The sequence below is a fragment of the Gigantopelta aegis genome, chromosome 5 (assembly GCF_016097555.1).
Source record: "Gigantopelta aegis isolate Gae_Host chromosome 5, Gae_host_genome, whole genome shotgun sequence".
NCBI lineage: Eukaryota > Metazoa > Mollusca > Gastropoda > Neomphalida > Peltospiridae > Gigantopelta > Gigantopelta aegis.
This window is the reverse complement of record NC_054703.1, coordinates 26,062,185-26,073,474: the sequence shown is the minus strand read 5'-3', so window position 1 is coordinate 26,073,474 and position 11,290 is coordinate 26,062,185. Positions and strand designations below refer to the sequence as shown.

Here is an 11,290-nt window from a genome sequence, read left to right as displayed (position 1 = left end):
CCGCTTATGACGTCAGACGTTCGGCAAAGACTCTGTCATTAAAATGTGATGCACGAAAAAAACATGGAGGTATGGAAACTGATGGGATTACTAATTATTTCCACAATTACGGTTTTATCCGCAGGTAAGCTCAAAAGACCAAAGCTATTTAACTTTGTGTTAGCTGTCAGTAAATTAAAGGGGCATGTTTCTATAGGCGCGGGAATTAAACTGACGCCTCAAACACGTCGGTATTATTTACGCACATGCAATACAACTTAGTACCAGACAAAAAGAACACCTTTCAGCAAATATAATAATATTTGAATCGATATATTGAAAATAAATGAAGAAAGGAAATACCCAATAGTATTAGGCCTAATATGACATATGATATATGATATGATATGATATAATATATGATATGATATGATATGATATGATATGATATATATGATATGATATATGATATGATATGATATGATATGATATGATATATGATATATGATATGATATGATACGATACAATATGATATATGCTCTGCTCTGCTCTGCTCTGCTCTGCTCTGCTCTGCTCTGCTCTGCTCTACCTCTGCTCTGCTATTATATTATATCCTATAGGAACATGTCCCTTTAATTTACTGACAGCATTTTGTAAAATGATTTTTGACCATATAATAATTGCATTCGACTTAACGTCGATCCCCATCAGTGGGCCCATCGGGCTATTTCTCGTTCTAGCCAGTGCACCACGACTGCTATATCAAAGGCCGTGGTATATGCTATCCTGTTTAAGGGATGGTGCATATAAAAGATCCCTTGCTCCTAATGGGAAACTATAGCGGGTTTCTTCTCTAAGACTATATGTCAAAATTACCAAATGTTTGACATCCAATATTCGACGATTAAAAAAATCAATGAGCTCTAGTGGTGTCGTTAAACAAAACAAACTAACAAAAACTCTTTTTTCTTCCGCACAATAGGCATACACACGTTTTAATGTTTTACAGTTTGCATATATTTTACCAGGAGTCGAAATTGGCTCAAATTACTACCGGACATTCGGTTCGGCAAGCTACATATCCTGCCGGTGCGAATCAAAACCTGCCGGACCAGACACGACAGAGGCGGATCTAGGGGGACAGCCCCACCCCCACTCCTCTCTAAATTGTGCGACAGTTATAATTTTATTATATATTAATTTTACTTTTTTCATGATCCCCTTCCAAACCTCCCCCAAAGTTTCCTTGGCATTCCGCCTCATGTCATTGCCCCCCCCCCCCCCAAATGGATTTTCTGGATCCGCCACTGCATGATTATATAATACAATTATGTAAAAGTAAAATAAATAAACAAATGGTGATAATACTAAAAGTACACCGTAATAGTTAGGATTTTCTAACGTATTCGCCATTTGTATATAGTTTTTGACACAGGTGTTTTGTTAAAATACACACACACACACACCAAAAAAAAAAAAAAAAAAAAAAAAAATGGTAATTACAATCACTTACATATGTTGTGGTATCAATTCTAAACATTATATTGGACTCGAACTAATGTGTGAGTACAAACGCAAAATAATTGCCAATCCGGCGGGACGACAGGCCAAAAGACCTCCAGGCCCGTGTAACCCGAGTACTCTGAGCTTAAGAGGGCAAGACGGACATCTCCCTACAAAAATCAACAAGGGCAAAAGTAGTGCAGGACGCACATTAAGTCATTTCATTTTTTTTTCATTTCATTAACTAATTGTCGTGCTTATATCCAATTAAAGAGACAGACCCTAGTTTCAGCCCATGAAAATGCACACTAAGTTTAGTTAATTTACAAACCTGTAACACACTTGGATAAAGTTATTATTGAGTGAAACATGAGTTTCTGACTTTGAATAGTGAAATACCCTCTAAAAATAGACTAAAACTCGACTCCATAACTGCTACTTCTCAGACGCACGTGCGTTTTTAAACATATGAGAAATTCATTTTGTGATATTAAAAACACCATGATAACCAAAATCACTTCGAATGTACGGAAATGGATAATCTGAACAATAAAATCTAAGTAAAGTATGATTTTAGTTATCAAAAACAGCTCTAATATGCCTTACTGTTTAAAAACTAGGGTATGTCCCTTTAAGGTTCAAGCACGCTGTCCTGGGCACACACCTCAGCTATCTGTCCAGGACAGTGGGTTAGATGTTAGTGGTTAGTGAAAGAGAAGAGGATGTAGTGGCCTTACACCTACCCATTGAGTCGTTAAAACTCGCTCTCGGTGGGAGTCGGGGCCGATCTGCGAACCCTGTACCTGCCAGCCTTATGTCCGATGGCTTAACCACGACACCACCGTGGCCGGTTTTAAGTCAATATTTTTCTTAATATGCAGGCGAGTTGCTTCCTTCTATTTAGCAACTTTAAAATGGCGGGGACATTTTGTTTATGTTGTTGGAAGATTCATTTTGTTAATAATGATGCAAATACTTCTATCGGGGTTTAGTGATTACGGTAGGTTATACATTTTTGGTTTGTGTGTTCCTTTGTTGCACTATTTCGGTTGAGAAAGGGTTGGAACATGGTGCCACAAGTTTTTAATACCAGCTATGTATAGGCTATGTAATAATATCCGGACGTAGTAAGAACCATACTTTCTACGTCCATTCGGACTAGGGACGACAGTATTTCGAAAACTGTATTGAATATAATATTATGACATCCGCAGCTTAAACAGTGTTGAGTAACCATAAGCGTACGAGATAGAGGGGGGGGGGCATGGGTGAGGGGTACAGGGGTGGGGGCGGGGGGGGAGGGGCAACTGCCCCCTAGTGATGGAGGAAAACGCCAAATTGGGGCAAAAATTATACAGATATTCGGGCAAAATATGCTAACCTGAGACCGTGTACCATGTATTTCCACCATTCTACCGTAAAAATTAATTGTAATCCCTGTAAAAAAATGTTGTTATCCCGATTCGGACATGTTCGTTTTAATTCGGGCAAAAATGGGAGCCCGTACGCCTATGGGTCACCTGTTGTTATTTCCTTTTATGGCGAGTTGTATTGGGATAATGGAAATAAGGGCAGCGGACATATATATGTTTGCTATTAAATTCCACAATTCTACTGCGCGCTACAATTTTTTTCTAACGTCAGCAGGTACTAGTATTTTTTACCGCAATACATTTTTTTCTTCTTCTTCTTCTTCTTTTTTTTAATTTCTTCTTCCCTAATCATTGTAAATTGTTTGCACACTTTTATGTAGTGATACAAAAGCGCATTTCGCCGCGTTTGTGTATACAAAACATCTCATATAGAAATATTGTGTTTGTTTTCAACGGTAGTAGCTTTTCAGGACTGCACTATTTTCGCAACGGCTATCCCATTATGCAAACAACATTCTCTAAAGCGTGTTAGGCCGTGATGTATCTCTATTTCTGGCAAAATCATTTTCTGAATAATTTTCTATTTTAATATTAGCAAGCAGTAAATAGCAAGAAAAAAATGCTGCGGTGCCTTACTTGGTTTGCCACCGTGCCCTTCCCAAGCATTCCATAAGGTATATGTATTACATGTGAGATTGTAAAATTATCATTTGTAATATATAATAAAGGGCATCAGTATCAAACAAAATACATAGGCTAGAACCAAAGGCACCAGGGTAAAATATTTCTGTATGAGAATACTTGATAGAAAGTAAATAGCCATGGAAGGAAGGAAATGGTTTATTTAACGACGCACTCAACACGGACATATGGCGTCGGACATATAGTTCAGAACAACACAGATATTGAGGGAGGAAAACCGCTGTCGCCACTTCATAGACTACTCTTTTCGATTAGCAGCAAGGGATCTTTTACATGCATCATCCCATAGATGGGATAGCACATGCCACGGCCTTTGATGTACCAGTCGTGGTACACTGGCTGGAGTGAGAAATAGCTCAATGGTCCCACTGACGAGAATCGATCCCAAACCGACCGCGCATCAAGCGAGCGCTTTACCACTGGGCTACATCTCGCCCCTAAGTTCCAATTGTGCCTCTCTTTTCAAGGAAATGTTTGCGTTGGTTTGTTCAGTTTAACAACATCACTAGAGCACATTGATTTATTAATCATCGGCTATTGGATGTCAAACATATGGTCATTTTGACACAGTCATAGAGAGGAAACCCGCTACATTTTTTGTTATTAGTAGCAAGGGATCTTTTATATGCACCATCCCACAGACAGGATAGCACATACCACGACCTTTGATATACCAGTCGTGGTGCACTGGCTGGAATGAAAAATATGTTTGCGTTGGTGCATCCCCAACTTGCATTGGTGCTCTAATTTCTGTTTTTAACCGACCCCTCTATTACTGGAGTTTTGTAAGTACTTTCAAGAACTACATGGTACTGAATCAACGGGATATTGAAATGTCAGAACACTTCATATCATAAAGAACATAATATACCTGTATAATATAAGCATTTATTCGTATCCCCGTTGAGCTATATCTCGTTCCAGCTAGTGCACCACGACTGTTATATCAAAGGCCGTGGTAGGAGCTATTCTCTTTGCGATGGTACTTATAAAATATCCCTTTCTAGTTTCTACTAATGAAAAAATTTAGCGGGTTTCCCTTCTAAGACAATACGTCAAAAATACCAAATGTTTGACATCCAATAGCCGATGTAATAAATCAGTGTCCTCTAGTGACAAAGGCTGTGGTATGTGCTATCCTAAACAAAACAAACTTTACAGTCTCCAGACAAGATTTTTAAATTTTGGGTTGTGGATTATTAGATGAAGAGTTCGCACGAATAGATTTGAAATGAAACAACAACAACAACAACAACAAAAACGAAAAACCCCCAACAAAACAACTGTTTTAGACAAGAAGCTAAGTTTTAGACAGAAATACTATAGAAATTTGTAAGAAGACCGAGTATATTCAGGGCCGTAGCTAGGATTTTTTGTTGGTGGTGGTGGGGGGGGGGGGGGGGGGGTGGGGCAACTGAGTAGTTAATAGTTTAAAACTCCTTAAACGGTTAAGAAGAGAATTTTCATTAAGTTTCTATAATTTTATCTGGATTTCCCCCTCCCCCTCCCCCCCCCTCCCCCGCTAGCTACGGCCCTGATATTTTAAGTAAACCGTTCGCTAAACTGTTTTTTGTTTTTATAGAACATTTGAAACCAAAACCATCGTCTTGCGAGAGTTCACCGTGCGCAAATGGCGGAACATGTCGAAGTGAAGCCGGAAATACTCGATTCAGATGTTCGTGTCCTTCGGGGTTCCGTGGAGCTACATGCTCAGGTAAACATGTGTATTATTATGTAGTTTTAAAGCTTGATCCTTGCCTTACTTTATTATATCAATATTTACACTTTTAATAAACTCATTTGTACACAAACACACACACACACACACACACACACACACACACAATCGACGAAAATGAACGGGGTTTTTTTTTTTTTTGGGGGGGTGGGGGGTAGGTTTTTTTATAGTTTTTTTTTTGTTTAGGTTTTTTTTGTTTGTTTTGGGTTTGTTTTGTTGGGTTTTTTTTTTTTTTGGGGGGGGGGGGGGTGGGGTTGATTCTACTCTATATTTTTTACACACTGTCTAAGAGATGACCGTTGTAGATAAATATCGTCTCCAACATATGTTGACGATAACGTTTCAGACTAAGTCTTGTGATTGGCTGCTCCACGGTGATGACCCAGTCACCACAGCCATACCATCCAGTAATATTTAAGACGTCCGAAGTTAACTGTTCTGTGACGTGTGAGTTAACTCGAAACTGATTACTGTATGACGCGGGAGTGACGTAAATACGTTTCAAGTGGGGAAAACCTGGTTTATAAGGATATCATGTAAGAAACAGAATACTTTATTCGTGTCCGTTAGATAACATTTATCTTACAATCCGTTGTTTAAAAACGTATACAACTCGTTGTAAGATAAATGTAGTATTCTCTGTAAATAAAGAAATACATTTGTCTTGTGATCTCTTGTGAATGAATTGATGAAAGAATGAATGCATGAATGAACGAATGAATGAATGAATGAACGAATGAACATAATAAGACATTTCCTTCTCTCTTTATTTGCAGTGTTAGTGAGACCAAGAGAATCGCCTTGCAGTAGTTCTCCCTGTGTAAACGGCGGCATCTGCTTCCGGCGTTTTGACAGTCAAGCATTTTTCTGCTCGTGTCTGCCGGGCTTTACCGGCAAAACATGTGCAGGTAAGTTGCAAAATGCATTAGGTCAAATAGTGTGTGTCATGGGGGGTGGGGGGGGGGAGGGGTCTGGGAAGGGCAAGACCATGGCTAGACTACAATAGCTTAAAGAATAGGTGGGTGGGTGGGTGTTTAGGTTAATGGATGGATGGGTGGGTGGGTGCATGGATGGATGGATGGATGGATGGATGGATGATGGATTTGCGTGGGTGGGTGGAAGGAAGGATGGATGGATGGATTGATGGTGGATGGATGGAGGATGGATGGATGATGGAGGGATAGATGATGGATGGGTGGATGGATGGATGGACGGACGGATGATGGATGGATGGATAAATGATTGGATGGATAGATGGATAGATGGATGGATGGATAGATGATGGATGAATGGATGGATGTATGAATCGATGGTGGATGGGTGGGTGAATGGATGGATGGATGGAGGGAGGGAGGGAGGGATGGAGGGAGGGATGGAGGGAGGGATGGAGGGATGGATGCTAGATGGATGGATGGGAGGGTTTGTGTTTTGAATGAACACATGAATGAATCGATCAATCACTCATCAGTTGATTGTATTGACTATTGTGTGAAAATTCATTATATTAATTACTGTTTTACAGAGAAAATTAACACACAGATATCACCATGTGACAGTTCACCATGTGCAAATGGCGGAACATGTCACAGCAAGGAAAATCACGAGAAATACGTCTGCCTGTGTGCTGTAGGATATTACGGCAAGAACTGTTCAAGTATGTACACTATTTTAAACCATTCCTTATTATCCTAGTGTCCCCTTTCCTTTTGTTCCTTCAATTCCATCTTAGTTACCAGCCTCGGTGGCGTCGTGGTAGGCCATCGGTCTACAGGCTGGTAGGCACTGGGTCCGGATCCCAGTCGAGGCATGGGATTTTTAATCCAGATACCGACTCCAAACCCTGAGTGAGTGCTCCGCAACGCTCAATGGGTAGGTGTAAACCACTTGCACCGACCAGTGATCCATAACTGGTTCAACAAAGGCCATGGTTTGTGCTATCCTGCCTGTGGGAAGCGCAAATAAAAGATCCCTTCCTGCTAATCGGAAGAGTAGCCCATGTAGTGGTGACAGCGGGTTTCCTCTCAAAATCTGTGTGGTCCTTAACCATATGTCTGACTGTCTGACGCCATATAACCGTAAATAAAATGTGTTGAGTGCGTCGTTAAATAAAACATTTCTTTCTTTCTTTTTCCATCTCAGTTCTTCCCATCTGACAGCTCCTCCCATCATTCAACTTCTTTTGCTGTCCACCTCCATATCCCAGTCCTTGTCTCTCCGACTACGAGCTGTCTCCTGTCGCTATTTGTGTCATTTCCTCTATCAGTTTTAACTGTGGGCTTAGTCTGACAACTTAGTCAGGTCAGGTCATAGGGTTTTACGTGCACATTCAGAACAAGCTGGACTGGACAGGAAATGGGGTGGGGTGGGTGGGAGAGGGGACCGCCTGCGCTGGCAAGGGAGTACCAGCAGCCCGACCGGGGGTTCAGTGGTTAATTTTGTTATTGTTTAAAGGCCCCCGTAACCACCCATTACCGTATACTCCCCTACTACCGGCGGTTGTTAGTTAGTGCCATGGGTCAGACCAGCTTTATTAGTGGTAGAGGACGAGGGTGCGACATGGTTGAAGGGAAGTACACAGAGACACAACTGGTGGAGGACGTTGAGACAGGTAGGGATGGTGATGGAGTCGTAGAAAACTGACTGAATAGGATGAAAACAGATTGGACGTTTTTATTTTAAAATAATGAAGTTTGTTTTGTTTAATGACACCACTAGAGCACATTGATTTTATTGTTCATGTCTTTATAGTCTTAAAGAGGAAACCCGCTACATTGTTTTCATTACTAGCAAGGGATTTGTTATGTGCACCATTCCACAGACAGGACAGCACATACCATGGCCTTTGATATACCAATCCAATAAGACTGATAGGCAGAGGATGATAGACGACGTCGGTCATGCATCACAACAGGAACGATATTGTTTATTGATATTTTAGTGTTCACTGGTAACAAACTGAATACTTCGTCTTTTGCTATTTTTAGATCTTCCGACAGATGTCGATCCCTGCCGAAGTAATCCATGTGACTTCAAAGACAAATATCTGTGTCACGCGTCTGGGAACAGATACAAATGCATGTGTCCTTACGACCGATATGGACCTTATTGTCAATGTAAGCGTTTATTTGTTTATTTATTCATTTTATTTATTTATTTATTCATTCATTCATTTTATTTTATTTTATTTTATTTTATTTTATTTTATTTTATTTATTTATTTATTTATTTATTTACTTATTTTATTTATTTATTTATTTATTTATTTATTTGTTTATTTATTTATTTATTTATTTATTATTATTATTATGTTGGGGTTTTTTTTACTCCAGGGCCCCGTTCCACAAAGCGATCTTAGCGCTAAGATCACCTTAAGTGCATATGTTAGCTGTGCATTTACGGTCACGGATATTAGGGCCAAGATCGCTTCGTGGAACGGGGCCCTAGACTCAAGCTTATAAAACTTTAAATAGTCTATATCCATCCCTCAGGAAAGGCCTTTTTTCGTGCTATGTAATTTACTACAAGTTAGTTATTTCTGAGCCGATTGTTTTCTCAATTGCACACAAACATAGTATATTTTTGTTATTTCCAAAACACTTTTACATTTCTTTTTACGTCAAACCAAACTGAAATTATTTACAAAAAACAGTTTTGTAGGAGATGGGACGGACTATAGACTCGAATCTTAAATGACATCACACGATGTAATTTCTATGGCTTTGCTATGATGGCTTTTTTAAATGTCTACTGACTGGTAATTAATTGTGTTGAGTATACTTTAAATTTGCTGCCAGCTTCATTGTCCGCATATACCGTATTTTCTTTAATAAGTGCCGGGCCTTAAATAAGCTTCGGCCTCCAGTAAGCGCAGGGTCTGTAACACTTTGCAACAAAATAAATGCCGGGTAAGATAATTGAAAACTGATTACTCCCTGGCATCATTTTAAAAAACACAAAGAAACTTATTAAAAATGACGGGTCCCTTTTTATGACTTCCTGTCTCAAAAAAATAAAAACAGGGTCTCCAATAAGCGCCGGGTCTGCGACCGTTTTGAAATGAATAAGCCCGGGCGCTTATTACAGAAAATACGGTATCTCAATTCGTTCATTGACTGATTTTCATGCTTAAATCCAATTAAGGTTCAATCACGTTGTCCTGGACACACACCTCAGCTATCTGGGCTGTCTGTTCAGGACAGTGGGTTAGTTGTTAGTTGGTTAGTGGTTAGTGAGAGACAAGAGAGTGTAGTGGCCTTACACCTACCCACTGAGCCCTTAAGAACTCGCTCTGGGTTGGAGCCAGTACTGAGCTGCGAACCCTGTACCTACCAGCCTGTAGTCTGATGGCTTAACCACGACACCACCGAGGCCGGTGATTCGTTTGTTCGCTACCAGTTTTTTTCAGTATAACTGATGTTTACATGTATTTCAGATAGAAAATTGAGACAGAATCAACACGAATTCATCTGTCCGAATTATCACTGCAAGAAATGTCCTTCAGGCTATGTGGTCAACAAATATGGCTGCAAAACATGCAGGTGCAAACAACCAGGTGAGTTATATGTGTGCGAGAACGTGTGTGTGTTTGTGTGTGTGTGTGTGTGTGTTGTGTGTGTTGTGTGTGTGTGTGTGTGTGTGTGTGTGTGTGTGTGTGTGTGTGTGTTTGTGCAAACCAGGTGAGTTGTGTGTGTGTGTCTCTGTGTGTGTGTGTGTGTTCATGTGTGTGTGTGTTAAAAACTGTAGGTACTAGTGTATTATTTCACCAGAAAGGTTTACAAACTGTTTTTTCTCTTTTTTGAGGGGTAGCCCGAGTACTCTAACTGTAAGAGAGCTAGATGGACATTTGGACTGTTATGACAATCTCATTACATGAGAGCATCATAACCTTCAAAATGTCCCTCTAGCTCTCTTACAGAGTACTGTACTTGGGCTGGGGGGTGGGGGGTGGGGGGGGGGGTAGCAAATATAGCTCAATGGTAGAATGCTGGCCTGACGTGGAGTGGGTCATAAGATTGATCACTCTCAGCGGACTTGATGTTTTTCCGTTCCAACTAGTGTCCTGTGACTAAATCAGTGGTTTGTACTGTCTTTCAGTAAGAGTAGCCTATGTGGCAATAGTTGATTCTATCCCCACCTTCAGGGCCGTAGTTAGAGGAAGGGGGGGGGGGGTTGACCCTCCCCCCAAAACAATCTACTGGTTATTGATTTTGACGTTTTAAGTATGTAATCTCCATGAAATGGCTGTAAAATGGTATTCCAGAGCCTCTAAATTTCAAGTGTCTTGCGCCTTCCATGCTCATTAGTTCCAAAAATTCATCTCCCCCCCCCCCCTCAAAACCACCACCCCCAAAAAGAAACAACAACAAACAAATAAAATCCTAGCTACTGCCCTGCCCTTTCTCTTAATCGTGTGTAAAAATAGCCATATTTGTAGACACAAAATTTAACTATATTTTAAAATGTTCTTTTTCTTTCCCATTTTTAATTTTCATATTTGAAGTTAAAAATAATATATTTTAACAACACCACTATAACACATTGATTAATTAATAATCAGCTATTGGATGTCAAACATTTGGTAATTGCGACATAATAGTCTTAAATGAAACCCACTACATTTTTCCATTAGCAGCAATAGTTCTTTTATATGCATTTTCCGACACAGACAGGACAGCACATACCTTGACAAGTAATATATACCAGTCATGCGTAGGAAGCGGGGGAGAGGGGGAAAGGGAGAATGTGCCCCCCTCCACTTTTCTTGATCCAGTAGCAGCAGTGATGGTTTATTTATGTTTTATATCCATGTGTGTGTGGGGAGGGGGGGACACACACACCACACACACACACCGACATACATACACACACACACTCACACAAATACACACCACACCACACACACACACACACAACACACACACAACACACACACACACACACACACACACACACTTTCTGGCACCTTCCTACGCCACTGAGTAATGAGGCACTGGC

At 40.3% G+C, this 11,290-nt stretch overlaps 1 protein-coding gene across 1 annotated transcript in view; it reads left to right on the top strand.

Annotated features, from left to right (window-relative positions):
* Nucleotides 1-11,290, top strand: part of LOC121373604 (neurogenic locus Notch protein-like) — a 46,392-nt gene continuing 35,102 nt past the window's right edge. Inside the window, exons 1-6 of the mRNA XM_041500298.1 lie at nucleotides 1-124; nucleotides 5,141-5,272; nucleotides 6,073-6,204; nucleotides 6,819-6,950; nucleotides 8,281-8,409; nucleotides 9,729-9,848. Of these exons, the coding sequence (XP_041356232.1) occupies nucleotides 49-124; nucleotides 5,141-5,272; nucleotides 6,073-6,204; nucleotides 6,819-6,950; nucleotides 8,281-8,409; nucleotides 9,729-9,848 (721 nt within the window). The 5' untranslated portion in view covers nucleotides 1-48. The remainder of the gene's footprint in view (nucleotides 125-5,140; nucleotides 5,273-6,072; nucleotides 6,205-6,818; nucleotides 6,951-8,280; nucleotides 8,410-9,728; nucleotides 9,849-11,290) is intronic.